The following is a 17,789-nucleotide window of genomic DNA, read 5'->3' on the forward strand; positions in this document are numbered from 1 at the left end:
CGCAGTGGCAGTTCCTACTCGTGACCAGACGGCCAGAACCACTGTGAAAACCTTGTGGTCCCACTGGATCCAGCCCCTGGGCTGCCCTGAGCGCATCCTGACTGATCGGGGAGCGGCCTTCGAATCCGAAATGGTGAGACAATTGTGTTGTCTGTATGGCTGTACTAAAAGCAGGACAACCCCTTACCATCCGCAGGGAAATGGTGCCTGCGAGAGAGTCAATCAAACTCTCCTATCCCTGCTGAACACCTTGGGACACCGTGACCAGGATCGTTGGAGTGAATGGCTGCCAGCCCTAGTACAGGCCTATAATAATACCCCCCATAGCAGCACGGGCCTCGCCCCCTTCTATGTGGTATTCGGGAGGCACGCCCGTATGCCAGTGGATGTACGCCTGGACGTGGCTTTGCCCCAAGACCGAGGGACAGTAGACGACTGGGTCCAACGACATCACCGGCGGTTGACCGAAGCTTACAAGCAGGTGCGACAAAGAACACATCAAAGACAGGAGTGGGACCGAGGCCGCTACAACCGCCGTGCAAGGGCCCTCTTACTTTGAATCAGGGCCACTTACTTTGAATCAGGTTCCTGTGCACCCAGGTACACCCCGAGAGCGGGAACCACGGGGACTGGACCCAGGGGGAGCAGTGGGCATTGACCCTTGGCCTCAGGGCCAGGGGAATGGACGTGTGGCGTGCCCCCTGGATCCTGGCCCACGTCGGTCCCAGAGGAGCAACTTGGGCTGCCCTCCAGTAAGGTATAGGAATGAGGGGTGATGGTCGGGACGACCATAGTCAAAGGGGGGGGGAGAAATGTCGTGTGTACCATATGAATAGACTGTTTTTATGGAATTGTTATGAATTATGAAAACTGTAATATTTGCAAGGACTGGTGTATTTGACATGTGTGTTTGAGGCATTTACTTGAAACGAACAATGTGCATGCCTGTGGGACAATGGCTGGGGTGATTGTGTAATGGACAGAGATTGTGGACACCTGTGGGAAATGGGAAGCTGTCAGGCATTGGTTAATTAACCGATTGCTTCCACCTGAGCAATGGGGATATTAGGTGAACGTGTGTGAGGTGAGAAAAAAACCCACGGAAGGCGGACAACACAACGAGCCGGGAGAACGCGGGGATGACAACCTGACAGCGAATCCACCGGCAACGCACGCTAAGTATCCCACTAGGGAAGTTTATTCTTCTGTAGACTTGTGCAGGGGTCTAGCGATTGGGGAGACAGACGATCGAGGCTGCTCAGCTGATGAGCGTTGTTGGCTGTTTACAGTGCAGGAGCGGAGCAGCGCGGCTACGAGTCGGAGGGAGGAAGAGAGAGAACAAGTGAAAGAAGCTTTCCACCACAACGCACGCAAGTATTCCGTTGAGGGAAGTGTTATTTCTGTAGCCTAGTCTAGCCCTGATATGGTGTGTTGTAGGCCTATGAGCCCACAGATTGCTGACAGGAGTTTTTGCCTTAGCCTACAGCTTCCGTGTTGACCTGTCCGGGAGGCAACGAGCGTCTGAGACTCACAGCGGCTGGGAGCGACGCGATTGGTCAAGGGGAGGGGCTTATGACGCCTACACCAATCCGGAGCAGGATCCACTCCGGCATTGGCCTCGGCTGGATTTCTATGACCTCCCGATTGGATTATTAGTATTTGTTTTTTTCTTTCTTTTTTTCTGGTCGCCAGGGGAAGCCGACCAGTGGATATTTCTTCTGTGTTATTTGTTTGTCTGTCCGTCCGGATTCTGCTGCTACCCAATGCTGGACAGGAAGCACTGTGGGTGAGCTGGACAAGGAGTGTGCCGTAGTGTAACCTGAGTGGTGTGCGGTTTGTGCTTGCGTCACTTTTATTTGCTCATGAATGTGTTGGTTTATGTGTGATACATTTAGTGTGCAACTTGAACTATTTATTCACTTGACGGCTAACCTTTTAAAATATGTTCTTGCTATTTGTGTGACTTAGTTACCATTGTCTATGCCTGTCCTACCGCCCTATGTAGTATTCCTGGTTAGAGCATTTTTAGATCGGTGGCAGAGAACTCTGTTGTTGTCTATGAATTTAGTGCCTGCTAATAATAAAGGTATTGCCTGTTCAAATTTCTGTGGTTTGTGAGTCTGGGGGGAGTTCATTGGCCTAAAGTCCTATTAAAGGGCCGCGACAGAGACTTTGTGAATTTATAGATTGACATAATGTGCTGTCTCTGCTATTGCTGCTTTTGATCAGTTAGATTTTTTTGCAATCTCCGGTGGTGGGCTGGACATAGCATCGAAATGCCCGCCCAGATTCCCCTTTCCGCCTTGACCCATTCACACTTGTGCGGAACGAAAAAAGTCGGCAAAATGTCTAGGGGGCTTGGTAGTAAATTTGGCGAGACACTTTGTCCCGCCGTTCCGCCTCGCTCTATGTGAAAGGGACAGTCGTTCCGCGATTCTGGTACATAAAATCGCGGCGATATCGCCAGTGTGAAAGGGCCTTATACTGTAGGTCATGAGTGTTCACCAGCACAACTGAAAGATAATTTCGCAAACATTAGAACGCTTGTTTTCACTCAGCCATGACTCAGCCCAAAAGCTGCGCATGGGAAGCACTTGGACTTTCCAACATGCATAATGCCTTGTCTTTTGTGACCTTTCAGTGACAACAGCAGAAATAAGAGAAGGTTCTGGAGTGTAACCATCACAGTCTCTTGGCCGCCTGGCGTCAGTATCTTGAGCCACTTTGGGGAGATCTCAAACGTGCAGTTCATGCAAGACAACCCAAGAATTTATAGGACCTGGAGGATTTTTTGTCTAGAAGAATGGGCACCTCTACCATTATGAAAAAAATGAAGGCACTCATCCACAACTATCACAAGAGACTTCATTCATTGGTGCTAAAAGGGCCACACAGATTTAAAAACTGAGTGTATAACTCTTGAGCAGGAGCCATCTCATTATTTTCTTCATTTAAACTTTCAAACTGATTTTTTATGGGCATCATAAGCACAAAGTGCTCTAAGACAGTGGGAAGGCTTAGAAGGCGGATGGAGTTTCACTCTCCACACAAAGTTGTCCCTCCAGTCATTTGTCATGTTCTGGATTCTGTTTCAAGAACCTGCTATTTAAAAACCTTTTGGTTCCTACCTGGCTGGCATTTCAGCCCAGTGAAACTGAGACACTTACTTTAAGAGACTTATTGTGATTTAATTTCAATGTGCCTGAAACAAAAGTAATTAATGGACTGACTGTCACTGGTATGAATAAGCAGTTTTACAAACTTTGCTTTGTTTCAGCCTTTGAAAAAAAGCCCTTTATCTGTTCACAGAGAGTGAACATGTCCAGTTTCAGCTTACTTTCCTCTCCCCAAATCATATAGAGAAGACCAAACTACCTCCTTTTATCCAAATTTATGGGAAGCTAAAGTAGCACAATCTCACTGCATCCTATTGAGTAAAAAAACACTTGTTGGATCTTTGCAGTTCACCATGGTAGGCTATAGACTTATAATGGTATATTTTACAGGGTGAGGTTGAGGCATGAGACATTAAAACAAATACGTATAGACAGGCAAGTTAACGTACTCTGGAAGCTCGTGATGCTTTGATTTGAAATGCAACATTAGGCTGAAGAGGGTGACAATTCCCTACATAACGGATCAATGCACAGGGCACTACCCCCCTTGATCTTACTGTTAAAGTGACAGATTATCGATCGTAATGTATCATAACCCTACTAATGAATTTATCAACGGATTCTTTGAAATACAGAGGTAGGCTATAAGGTACACTGTCACGGTCAGAGCCAGGCGTCGTGACAGAGCGGCTCCTTTAACGCCCCTTTCACTGCCTTGTTTATCGTTCTTAGGTTGCCACCCTGGTGCGCGTGTCGTTGTCCTCCGCAAATTCCTATCTGTAGAGCGTCTGACCGCCGGTGGGCGAGTCGGGGTGTGTCTGCGAGCTAGGGAGCGTGCGTTTCAACCACCGAGGCGAAGGCGTCTCTCCACTGAATGATAAAATGCAGCAGAATCGGAAACTGACACTTTTTCGACAGTAGCCTGACACTTGTTTATCGTTTTGGTTAGACTGCGTTGGAAACATGAAGAAACACCAGAGCCCGGCCAAGCTACCAGTTGAAGTCAGTGTGCCAGACAGCGAAGCTACTGTGCAACAACTCAACGAGCTATTGTCAAACGGCAGCGGATTCTACAGCTTACCAGCACAACATTTCAACGAGGTGTTTCCCCGGATTTACATTGGCAACGCGTAAGTTACCATATTTATCTATGGTTCGGGGGTCGCTTTTGAGACATATACCTCCGAACACTAACAAGATTGGGTGGATGACAGACAGGTAGGCGATTACTTCATCGTCCTAGCAACGCATCACAGCCTACTGTTCAAAACGACAATACCCCTCAATATCTGTAGGCTACGGGTGATTCACGACATCCAGATTGTCTTCCAATTCATTCAGAAATTCCTGGTCTATCGTCCACACTGCGCTCTGTAGTAGGGAACACACATAGCCTACAATACATCACATATAGGCTAACCCAGATCACCTAGATTAACAGTGTAACCTTTTGCCTTACGACATAGGCTATTGACAAGGTGCAACTGCATCCTATGGTTGTAAAATTCTCACCGCAGGGTTTTCAACAGTGATTGTTAAAGTGTCACCTTTTAATCTCATAGACTACTGCAGATCATGAGTGTTACACAATGGAATGAAGCACAACTAAAAGATAATTTTGCAAACATTAGAACGCTTAGAATGCACTGATAGAGTCGATAGGAAGACGTGTTTTTCCTGAATGGAACGCTTATTATAGCCACCATCATGTTATCTCATGGAGATCATTCATCTCTCCATTTGGGCCGTCCTTTCACAATCACGTGTTCTTTTTGTTAAATAATTTCTCACGGAAAGTGGAGAAATGGGATGAGCCGTTCAGCTTCTTAGAAACAAGCATGACCAAAGCACAAGACATTGGTGACTGATTCGCGTGGAGATATGAGATCATCAGAAAAGACCAAATGAGCGCAACTTACTACAGCACGACAAAATTGGTTGCAGGCGATGGCGAAAGGTGTTATTTTTGTTCACCTGTCTGATTAACTGATGATTGGTTTGGTTTTTATAATATACACACATAGTGTTTCTAACCACCCCAATGCAATAAACATATTACACCACAAACAGAGAGATAGAGAGAGTGTGTGTGTGTGTGTGTGAGAGAGATAGATAGAGAGAGAGAGAGATGCAGGTAGGCTGTTGTTCTTGTTCTACACCAGTCAGATGTAGAGTTTTATTTATGTACAGTCCTTGTACTTATAAACTTTTGGGTTTGGAACTATAACATCCTTGCTTGGACAGTCGATTCAAACATGCTGTAGCCTATCAGTATGATCTGACCTGATCAAACTAGGCTCTCAGGTAGCGTATTCTCCCCAGTGTGTGCACAGGATGTTTGTCATGTCAGTGTGTGATATAGTCAGCAGCTTGACTGTCTATTGTCTATTGGATCTGACTTGTGGAGGTCACAGTGACAGAGTGGAGTGGAATATGTGCTTCTAGAAGTTTCTCTGTTGTGTCCCATACACCGCTTGGCTCTCTGTAAAGAGAGAGAGAGAGAGCAGGGAGAAGGGCAACAGGACAAACCCATTACCTCCGTTAGAACAGCTTAATCAATCTGCATACGGTACAGTGCCAAGTTTAGTGCAAGTTCTGTGGTTCTGTTCTGTCTCTAAACCTGCTCAGTGGGAGACAAAGTACAGACAACAACGTGTTAGATTCACAGGGGCTTTTTACTAAGAGCTAGAAGTCATCTCATGTCAGTATATGACATTTTGTTGGATGAACACAAGCAACAAAACAACATTGAAATTTGAGTGTTAATGTTGGATTATGTTTTACTTTTGGGAAATATTTTACAGTTATGCTGTAAAACGTGTAGCTTATAATGATTTATACTTTTTTCTGTCTCAAAGGAAGTAATCATGGTTTAGAACACTGAAGATTTCTCTTGTAGTTGTATGGCCATGAAGTGTTTCATTCATTTTATAAAGAAAATATTGGTAAATAATAGCTACTGGATAAAAGGTCAATAAAACCGAGATGAATAAGCAAGGCCATCTTATCTCTGTACATTACATAAAGCATCCAGTCAAGATACATTGTTATTCAATGGTTATTAAATGTATATTCTTATCCAGTGTAAATCACCTTACTGGACATACCTTTCCTGTGTGTATACCTTTCCAGTATAGTGAGTCACACAACACCAGTGGAAAATACGTCTCATTTCAAAAATACATTTCGAAATACATTTTCGAAATACACATTTTCGAAATACATTTCGAAATACATTTTCGAAATACATATTTTAGAAATACATTTTCGAAATACATTTTTGAAATACATATTTTAGAAATACATTTTGGCAAATATGTCTCATTCCAACCTATGATCTCGCATCCTCTGTCACTTTAACGATATCTTGGCTTGTGCTTGAGTGCTCTGTGGTGAGGTACAGTCTGTACTGTAAAAGTAAAGGATCTTAGTAATGGGAAATAAAAAGGACTGCACTTTCACTATAGAAATAGCTTCCATATATTAGCTGGCATTTTTAGCCCCTGATGGAGTGGCTGCACTTTAGGGCAATGGGCAGCCCTCTGTTCCCTGCACGCATCTGCTCTCTTTGTGGGGATTATATTAATAATGTATGGTCAGGGACTGCAGCTAGTGGAGCTCAGAGAGCAGCATAGTCCAGGTGAGCAGGGCTGCCACACACACACACACACACACACACACACACACACACACACACACACACACACACACACACACTGTACAGGCTCACTTGGCACTTATAGCTCTAGGCAAAGACACTTGGGGTGGCCCTTACATACAGAACACAGTCAGTGAGTATCCACAGAAATATACACGCACACAGTCAGTCACCTGTGTGTGTGTGTGTGTGTGTGTGTGTGTGTGTGTGTGTGTGTGCGTGCATGTGTACATTGGCTATAAGTCATAGGTTGTAGGAAGCAGATCTGAGTCCAAGCTCAGAGCACAGGAGCACTGCTCCGTACAGAGAAGCCTTGGGAGCGAGCAGACGTGGAGACAGATGGGCAGCCACATCTTACGGTCATAAAGCAAAATGGTGGCAGACTCGATCTTCATCTCAGCCAGCCGGTGTGGAGGAGGGGGAGGGGGAGTCTCCGGATCTCTATCCCCGGGGACCCAGGAGAGGTCACAGAGTCCTGCCTGTGGAGCTTGTTATTTATATAGAAGGCAAAGGAGCATGGGAGGTGTTTCTCTCTCTCTCATCTCTCTCTCTCCCTCCCTCTCTCTCTCTCTCATCTCTCTCTCTCTCTCTCTCTCTCGCATCTCTCTCTCTCTCTCTCTGCCTCTTTTGATCAGGAAGACTCAGATATTTGCCAGTTTGCTTAATGAGCCACGGCTACTGTTAGGAACTACGGTTGGCTTGTCTGCCCATTTAGGCATTGTTTGGCCTGGATTCAGCCAATTGTTTGTAATCTTGATGCGGTGTAAAACAGCTTCATCATTGATTGGGATTGGTAGAAAAGGGGAGGGAGGGGAAGAGAGAGAGAGAAGAGGAGAGAGGAGAGGAGAGAGGAGGGGAGAGGAGGGAGAGAGATGGGGATAGATATGAATAGATAAAGATGGAAGAGTGCATGTGCTGGAGAGCAGCAGGATGCTGGAACTTTCCAGTCCCCCTTCCATCTCTCTCTCTCTCTCTCTCTCTCTCTCTCTCTCTCTCTCTCTCTCTTTCTACGGGCATCAGCTCAATTCCAGGCACTGTGTAGGGTGCTTGTTGGCCTGTGTATGCCTTGGGGCCATGGCCAAGATCTCATTAGTGTAAGGCGAATGCAAGTGGGTTTGGAACAGGCCTCCATACCTGATATCCGGCAAAGACAGACAGACATTCCTGCTATCTGATTCTACACAGACCCTTCATACTATACACACCACAATCTGGACTTGGTTGGTTGGATTTGCTTCACTGTGTCCACAGGCTGCATCAACAAACACAACCACATACAACGCCGGACACATACTCATAAATTAGTTCCAATTTTCAGCTAGGCCTATTTAAATTGCTTGGCACTTTGCATGGGAACTCATAACTTCGGTCTGGAGTTTAACAATGTGGCAATCAGCAGGGAGGCCTGTCTGCCTTCCATCACTCTGACCTCAAGACTTACAACTTACATAAATCTGCCGTTGTGATTTCTTACTTGAGCTATTTTTGCTTAACCCAGAAATTCCCCCGACTGATGACACTGTGTCTTTGTTGGGTTGAACTTCACTGCATCATAACCCCCCCCCCCCTTTCTGTCTCGTCTCAGGTTTGTGGCCCAGAATGTGATGCGGCTGCAGAAGCTGGGGGTGACACACATCCTCAACACAGCGGAGGGTAACTCCTTCATGCATGTGAATACCAATGCAGAGTTCTATGCAGGGACCGGCATCACGTACCATGGCATCAAGGCCAACGACACAGAGCAATTTGTCCTCAGTGCCTTCTTTGAGGAGGGGGCAGAGTTTATCGACAAGGCCCTGTCTGGGAAAGGTATGTTTATATTGGTTGCTCCATCTTGGTCAAAATAATATTTTATTGAACTTTTGAATCACTGCCCCTACACTTGAAAACCCTAACTGAGCCCATTGCTATAGCAGGGAATAAAACATGCAGGAAAGCAATTCTTTATCATCTCTCCATTTTACGCGAACTATATAACACTGTATAATTAAATCAATGTGTATGCTGTTTTAGGTCTTGCTAGTGTGCAACAGTGCACTCAAAGACGTCTCTGTGGAATTTTATTGATGTTCCAGGCTCAGCTGCTTGAGGTTCCTGTTTATGGGCATTGATTTTGTTGATAAGGGCTACGGTGACACACCCGAAAATGTTTTGCAGATGTGCTTACTGTGGGTGGTGATTTAATCAACAATGACCAGTCGGCAAGGGTGTGGCCATTGTTCTTAGCTTAGCCCATTATTAAACATGAAGCCTTTGGATCTTAGGAATCAGATTTCACAGTACAAAGTCAGAAACATAAAATAGGAATAATACAATATTAGCCTGGGAACCAGACTAAGCCTACTGCATTTGATCCGGCAGACCCCATTGAGAATTGGTCTGGTGTTAGCCAGGCTAACAGAATATAATACTAAACAAAAATAATCTCACACAGTTAAAAAATACCTTTCTGAAATGTAGTATAGGATTCATATGTGGTTGAATGTGGAGCTTGTTTTAGTCTTGCCAAAATAGTTTCCTTATTTTTCTAACGATGACACATTTCTGGAACAGCATAAAACACAACACAATCATAGTCTGGTGGTTGAAAAATGTTAGATATAAACACAGGCAATGTTTTCATTCTTTTACAACAAACACATTCCCAACAAGGGAGATATTCATCTTGTAGAGGTGAGACTATGGTCATGAAGATAAAGTGTATGAGGAAGGTAACAATATAAGAATGAGAGGCTTTATTGAACAATATTCACATATTGCTTCATGAGCAAAATAGTGCCGACAATGTTCTGAATGTATACTAATATCTATGTTTAAACACCTTTTCCAGATGGAAAGGATTTTGTAAAGTGTAGCTTTTTGTCATGAACGAAGCACAAGTACATGCCGGGAATTCCCATGTGGTTGATTAGCAGTTGCCCCAACTGCCCCTGTGGTTGATTAGCAGTTCACAAATGTGCCAAGCTGGAGCGCCTCCCAAGACAGTAATCTTGGACTCGACTCCAGAACATACTCCCAAATCTCTCACCCCTAGTGCCATGTCTAATTGGTGCCCTCAGCCTGATGTTTTATGGGATGGATTTTATGCCATCGCTGACACACAAGTGCAATTATAAAGCATCTTAATTCCTTGCCAATTTGGCTGTGCCACTCGTTACACTATAAATCAGTTGGACTGTTTCTGGTCGAGGGGAGGGAGGACATTGATTCTCCATGGAGGCTGGAGAGTCCCCGAAAGCGGAAAAAAAAAAAAAAACTTTGGTGGAGAATACTCGTCATCACTTTGCAACCAGAGCGTCATCTCTGCCGTGACATTTGTGACAAGGCGTGCTCAGGAGGGGGGGGGGGGGGGGGTAAGGGGCGTCAGCCAGCCTCGCAACACGATGACAGAATGCAGACGAGCGAAAAAGGGAGTGTCAGCCGTCGAGGCCTCTCCGCCGCCAAGGCTGAGGATTCACTACGCATCCGACAGCGTCCCTCCGCTGCTAGCAAAGGATATCAAGTTACAGTAGAACACTGAGAGAAATAAAAACGAGAAGGGGATATTATTAAGGTAGCAGAAGAGAAAGAAAGGATAGAGATAGAGAGGTAGAAAGGGAAGCAGGGAGGGATCAGGTTTCAGATGCATTGCAGAATCTGCAGAAGCAGCACGATAGAAGTTGGCAAGGTGAATTCCTCCAGGGGTGTGGGCAGGTCGATAATGAATGTGTGTGTAGGGGGGAGGTGGAGAGAAGCTGGGAGTGTAGGTAGGGAGCTGCTAGTTGGGACCAGTGCTCAGGGGGGGGAGTGGGGGGGTGGGGGGGTAGGGGTGTGGTGAGAAGAGAGTGTGGGTTGACTTTGGCCGTCTGCTGCAGAGGTCAGCTCCATATTTGCGTTGTCCAAGGCTGTTTGCTAGGCAGGATTGAGCAGACATGGCATATGTTTCTCCCCCCCACCCCTCTCCCCCACCCCCTGCCTGTCTCTGACCTACTCTCACTACTGTCCTCATTGTTTTTAGAGCCATTCTGTGCTGTTCTATATCTCTACCCTACTAGTGCAAACATTCAATACCTTTTCCACAAAGGCATCTGTAGCTCTGGAATATAGGCATCTGGATTTCATTCATGTGCTAACTAACATCTGAGAATGAAACAAATTAACGAGACCAGTTAAATCTTAATTGGACTGTCTAGAATTGTGCTGAACTGGTATTGTATCTTATGAGATATTATATAACATTTGATTCAGTTACAGGCAGAGTAACTGGTGTAAACCCCACCTTGTGTCTCGTCACCAGCTCGACATTAATCTTGGTTTGAGAGGGCACAGTGGCTGCATTAAACCCTGGTTCACTTTGTCTGTCTCCCTCTCTCTCCTCTCTCTCTCTCTTTGTCTCTCTCTCACACACCTAGGGAAAGTATACGTTCACTGCCGAGAGGGCTATAGCCGCTCTCCCACCATTGTCATAGCATACCTCATGCTCCGCCACAAGATGGATGTGAGGGTTGCCGTGGCGACCGTGCGACACAAGCGCGAGATTGGACCCAACGACGGGTTCCTTCGCCAGCTGTGCCAACTCAACGAGAAGCTGGCCAAGGAGGGCAAACTCAAGACCAAATGAGAGGAGGACCCCTGGCACTCTCATCTGCCCCACCCCCCCCTCCTCTCCCCTCCTGGGGCTTCCCCAGTCCTGCCTGAGAACCACCACTGGGCTATGTGGGGACTCTAATCTGCACCAGGCCAGCTGCATACACACAAATACACACGCACACACACACACACACACACACATACACACACACACACACACACACACGCACACACACACACATTTTGTGTGTCTACACAAAAACACATGTATAATTTAAATACAGGTACTCAAACACCACACACACATACAGTTTACCAACTTTATATAATCCCATAATCATTTTATATCATTAGCATTCTAACTTATCACCGTGCCGGTGTGGTAGGGTGGGTGTATGTAAGCTTCAGTGAAGGATGGGGAAGCAGCCTTCTCATTTCTCCATCTCTCTCTGCTTTTGATCATGATTACTGCCCCCACCTTGTTGTAAATCACCTCACAAAAAGCCTCCACAGGTACAGCACAGTGATAGTCACTGTTCTACCTGTTACGCACTCCTATGATCACAGTTGAGTATGTGTCGCATTGTCCAATTTTGGAGCTTGAGGGCCCAGACACCTATAGAAACTTAGATTATAGCACAATCATTCCATGGATTTTCCACTGCCGTTCCTTACCCCATCCATGTATGGAGGGCCACAATGTTAAGGCACCTAACAAAACAGGAGCGCTTGTTGGCCTCCTTTGGAAAGAGCACCAAGATTTTTTTCCATCATGTAACACAGGGTCAGTGCTGTTTTGGGGTAGACGAAGACTCGAAACCTTGTGAGAAAAAGTAATTTCTCTCTGTCACGTATTTTTAACTCCCATTCTTCCAGAAACTAGGTTAGATAAGTTGGAATCCTCAGAGAGTTTTCTAGAAATCAGACTGTCTGCGACGATAGTCTTCAGTAATAATTAGGCCTGGCCCAGAACCTGCCCTTAGTGGGAAGACAAAAAACATTCCATGCTAGGTCATAAAGGAGCCCCTTGGCTCTGCCTGCACACATATGCATCACAACAAACCTGAATCCATAGGTACGTTCAAATTCCCTAAACAGCAGCAAACGTTCATGCCGAATATGTATTCTCTGAACAGTTACATTTGAACGATTTGGTGTAAACATTCCATTGTAACAGTAATACTTTGTCCAGCTCACTTCCAGCTCCACTGTATGTTAGCGGTGAACTACCTTCTCAAACGATTTGCGACTGTTTGCAAACGTTCGCCTATGTTCGCGAATTTGAACACACCTCTGGTAACAGGCCAGTTCTATGCAGATGTGACATTGCCAATGCTTCGACTACTCCCATACAACAATTGTCTACATAGTCTGGCACAATTGAGTAGAAAGCCACAGCCTTGCCATGCTAGTTAGTCACTGCCAAAATGCAACACTAAATGACAAGGTCCAGGGTTTTAAATTGAATTTCCATCTTCTGCTGGAGTAATAACAGACTCTCCATTACCGTTAAACTCCGACAATCATTTTGACACGTCCCAGTATACTCATATAGACCCTTTCAACTGTATAACACAGGTGTGTTCTTTTAAGGCATTTACAGTGGAACAAAAAACTGTTTTAGAGTCCAAATTTTGTAGATCATTACACCAAAAGTCCAATTCATTTTCATGTTCAAAGTATCTGCGTTGGTTTTGTATGTTTTAACTGGAAATCCTCCAGGAACAGATTGAAATGGTCTATATATACAAGGTTATACAATATATGTTTTACCTGACCATTACAAAAGTCTTACCAAAATCATTAAGTAAAGTTTCAGTAAAGTTTTATTACATCTTGAATCCAACTTAATTGAAACTAAAAGTAATATTTTACACTGAGGCTTTTTTGGTGATTCTGTGCAAGACTTTTGAACAGTATTTCGGCAAAGTTACAACCGGCCACAAATTCTTTGACTTGGAATAAGACTCACTGCTCTGAAACAATAAATTATGTAGGAGTACAACTTTTCTATCGTATGCATGTATTCTGTAGGATTTACTTTGAGAATTTAACATTTGAACATTTTTGTTGGAAAAGCAAGATGCCATTCACCACCATTGTGAGTTGTTTCCCATCAACATATTTTCTCGTCTGTTCAAAGTATACAGAAATGTGCCAAAATAATTGTCGGTGGCATTAGTCAGTATGCCATTAATGCAGCACCTAACAATTAGGTATAAAAACACTGAACTTGTCCTTTAAAAGAAACATCCATTGAGTTACTTTAAAACACTGTTCACACAAGATCTCACAAAACCTGCAAACCCATTTACCCGATGCTGCCTTGGTCCATATGCATAACTTATCGGATAATGGTCTGAAATCTTTGAATAGGGACAAACCAGATTTTCTGGTTGGAAGTGAATGGGGACTGGTTTGGTGATAACAGAAAGCAGTTTCATTTTACATCTGACTATAATATAACTGCTGTAGTTGTGGGAAACGTTAAATTCTCAATGGAAACGATATTACATAGCTCATCTCCGTATTGGCTCAATAAGTTTGATTAAGTGATTTTAGGTAAAGGGTTCTTTGTTAATGATATATGAGTTATGAGCTGACCTTGTAATTTTGAGCATTACTTGGATTGAAACTCATTAACTATACAAGCGGGATGTGAACAGGACGATACCAGAGAAATGCTTCCAGACCATAATGAACACAGTGAATGTGGGTTTGGTAGAGTGAGAGTAGATGATAGTCCCCACATTCCCACCTTATGTCTCATCTGGGTTTTTGTGTCTCATATAGGCATTTAGTACTTTTGAAGACAGGATGGATGGATGCACTGTACGCATGTGCAGTATAGTATGAGTGAATCAGAGTATCAAAATGGCCTCTTCCCTGAGGGGTGTTTTGTCCCAACTGTCTGGCCTCGTGAGGGCAAGATAGCACAGTGGCGATGACCCATAGCCTCAGTGAACATTCCGTCTTGATCAGAGAAGCACTAATGCGAGGCCCAGCCAGTCCCTTCCTACATGACAACCAGGATCACTTCCATTTGGATTGAGTGCACAAAAAAAGAGGGATCGGGCAATCAGTTCACCCACGTCAGATCGATTGGACTAGTGACCAAAGGCCCCCAAGGCTGATTTGTGTGTTCACAATGATCTAGGGTCCTTCATAAATCACACATCCCCACACCACTTGACACACACACACACACACATGCACAGCACACACACACCACTCAATTTAAGTTCTGCCACAAGGCACAGTATAGCCTAGTACTCTTCTTCATATACATGTACAGATATATACATATAGATATATACATGTATATACATATTTAAGTGTTGACATATATGAATGTATAATAAATGTATCTATAATGTATAGGTATTATCAGTACATGTGTTAGTTGGTTAAGGTAAATATTCAGCATAGTCTCTGTAGCTTAACCTCACATTATAGTGTTATAACTTTCACCACCAAATACTGCTTCCACTTAAACATCATCATAACGTGATTACTTTCCATACATCATATCGTATATATATATATATATATAGTGCCTGTTTTATATATGTGTCAAAACTATCAAGAAAACATCACAATTCCTGTTTTTTATTTGTTATTTTATATATGTGTATGTCAGCAAATGTTAATATTAATGGTGATGTTGAGATATAGCTTTGTGTTATAATTGTGATGTTTTAAAGGTATCATTTGTCTCATTTGTGGTGACCATGGTGATAAATGATCCTCAGTAGTGTCAGTAAGAGGGCCCACTGTAAGTCTTCTCTGAAGACTTAGGACAGCCATGGGCTATGTCTACATTTGATCTCACCTGTCATCGATGCTGCTTTTCATTGCTGCACAAAAATGTTTATTTTCTGAGAAACAAATAAATTCAACTATACAATACAAACGCATACAAATACACACGCTCTATAAACATTCCTGTTTAATCTGGAGACATAGGCTTTGTACAACCTATATGACTGTAGTTATATATACCATAACCCGTGTGCCCTTTCACTCAAATTGTATACAGTGAACGAATAAGGATTGTTTGTGCCAAGTGAAGCGCCAAAATTAATCAATAGACATAAATGTTTACAGACATGTTCTTTACAAATTTTAAAGCTGAACTCGGCCCTAACTTTTCATGTCATAGTGGATCTAAGGATGATTTCTGTTAGGTCATATAGAGGACACTCAGTCACTGGTCTAAGATGGCATCTTATCTTTGATTTATGTTGGCTTTACTATTGTCACAGAGATCTTTGAGTCATTGGATAACAGATGACCAATGTATTATTTAAAACATACAGTTTGGTTAGGGTGAATGTTCACCGGCTAGAACATGAATTCTTCGATTGGATTGTGTGGTTCAACATGATTGTACTTAGAGTGATATTGTTTACGGTGAACGCCCTTACCTAGATGATAGAACTGGTGGAAGATACAACACTGCCACCTACTGTTGACCAGCTCTAGTTTGCACAAAAATCCCTGAATAAGTTTATTGTCAATACTTAATTAATCTGATTATTCTTCATACTCCAGTTTGTGAACTCTTATTTTTATTTTAATGACATTATAAGAAAGGTCAGAATTTGTTCTAGTTGCTTACAGTTTGTATTCTCGTAATAGCTGTGTCAAATTCCCTATTTGAGAGTAACATGTTTCATTAATTAAGTTGTTCCTATAACAAAATTCCGTTTGGCTGAAAATAGGTCGTTTTTTTATGATTTGCTGTGAATTCCTGTCCAAAAGCTATTCTTATTTAAATGCATCCCATGTTTACACAATACTCTTGACTAGGCTGCACTCAGAACTTGGCTTAGGTCACAACCTGCACATGCACGTGCATGAGTTGCATAATTACTGAATTCATTCTTTCGCACGAAAGCTAAATCCCAAACTGCCCCCCCCCCTCCCCCCCACCCCCGATTTAAGTTTGACATTTGTATTGGGTACATAGCCTAGCTACAACATCTCTGTGTGTGTCCACTCGAACACACCACATGACGTCAGTCTAAACTGCTGTACATTTTGATATGACAGCACCACCGTGCAGCAGGTTACTCTGACCCCCCATCATGACGACAGCTTTCACATCTGCAGGGGATTGAGCCCAAGTAACCTCAGTGGCCCTCCTTCAATAATAAGGCACCTGTCATGCACTCCCAGCACCCCCAAACACACAACCACTAATCACAATATTACTTTGATGTTACACAAATGTTTGACGTTATGAACATTTGGACACTGTATGACTCAAGAATTTAGGCATACATAACTCCAGTGTTGCGAAGGTGATTTTGAAATGGTACAAAGCAAGACAGTGGTACGAACAGGGAATGCATTGACACAAAATGAGCTGTTCTCACCACATTCCACCTTAAAGCCTTATACGGAAGACTGATTTTTTATATTTATATTTTTGATTTATGTATCCACGGCTCACCAAGCGAACAGGACAGCTCCTCCACAGATATATAGACACTGTTTGTTGAAGTGCACTTGATTTCAAATGCCAATGTTATTTTTTTTACCCGGGAAAGTTCTTTTTTCTCCTTTCTTATGTTGAACAATAAATGGCTAAAATAACACATGAGATTGTCTTCGTGCATCTCTGGGTTCTGAAACCATAATTTTCTCTATAAACACTAATGATTGCAATTTTCTTGTCTTCCATTTTTCTGGGAGAAGGCAAAACTTCTTTCAAATATTTGCGCTGCAATTTCTCCTGTCACGGGAAACAATAAAACACAATGCAAAGATGGGAGATTTTATTAACGAGGCCGTTGCAATAATAAGTCATTACTCACGGGTTTCCTCGCCGTGAGACTGAAGCATGAGAAGGAGTCATTTTTTAAATGTAGCCTACACCAGCATGGCTTGCATGACAGTACCCCATTTCCAGAGCGCAGCCTTCATATGTTACAAGCCATCTTTTTTCCACAGTGCTTGATTACCAAAGACTTGAGGAATGTCTTTACTTGAGGGGGATGCGTGGGGTGAGGTGGGGTGGGCGAAGGCAGAGAGAATCACAATAGTCCCATGATTACATCAGGCCATTTGGGACTGCCGTCTCGGTCTTGGGAGGGACACCTGCATGTGTCCCTCCCAAGAATATGTCATTACAAATACCAAATAGCCTGGTGAGGAACACCCAGCCTCATTAGATCAAGAGCTTCAGCAAGCTAATGCTACTAAATATATATTATTGAATCTGGAAAAACGCACATTTGTCCTATGTAGCTCCACATCTAATGTAAAAGGTGACTAATTTGATTAAGGATGATACATTATTTCACAAATAGGCCACTAACGCATCACATCTTTATTACAGATGTTTTTTTTTTCTTCAGCCAACAGATGGAGACAAATTCCTTTCAAGTTTATATGTGGTCTCTTTTCCCGTGAAGTTTTTTTTAGTGCTCAGTGTCCCA

The 17,789-nt window shown here is 43.4% G+C and overlaps 1 protein-coding gene across 1 annotated transcript; it reads left to right on the forward strand.

The window, feature by feature from the left end:
* The first annotated feature begins 3,894 nt into the window (after positions 1-3,894).
* On the forward strand, positions 3,895-16,946 carry dusp3a (dual specificity phosphatase 3a). Its single transcript, XM_076298391.1, has 3 exons — positions 3,895-4,246; positions 8,360-8,583; positions 11,166-16,946. Exons 1-3 carry the CDS (start codon positions 4,080-4,082, stop codon positions 11,372-11,374), a joined length of 600 nt encoding a protein of 199 aa, XP_076154506.1. The 5' UTR covers positions 3,895-4,079; the 3' UTR covers positions 11,375-16,946.
* The last annotated feature ends 843 nt before the right edge of the window (positions 16,947-17,789 follow it).

This window comes from Alosa pseudoharengus, unplaced genomic scaffold, assembly GCF_046254945.1.
Source record: "Alosa pseudoharengus isolate Yale_2024_CS ecotype anadromous, Long Island Sound unplaced genomic scaffold, YU_APseudo_1.1 YU_APseudo_1.1_scf_21, whole genome shotgun sequence".
NCBI classification, from domain to species: Eukaryota; Metazoa; Chordata; class Actinopteri; order Clupeiformes; family Clupeidae; genus Alosa; species Alosa pseudoharengus.

Excerpts from the sequence above, each read along its gene's own strand:
- dusp3a (XM_076298391.1), top strand. The coding sequence starts at position 4,080 with ATGAAGAAACACCAGAGCCCGGCCAAGCTACCAGTTGAAGTCAGTGTG. Across the intron at positions 4,247-8,359 it reads CGGATTTACATTGGCAACGC|GTTTGTGGCCCAGAATGTGA; the intron begins GTAAGTTACCAT and ends GTCTCGTCTCAG. Across the intron at positions 8,584-11,165 it reads CAAGGCCCTGTCTGGGAAAG|GGAAAGTATACGTTCACTGC; the intron begins GTATGTTTATAT and ends TCACACACCTAG.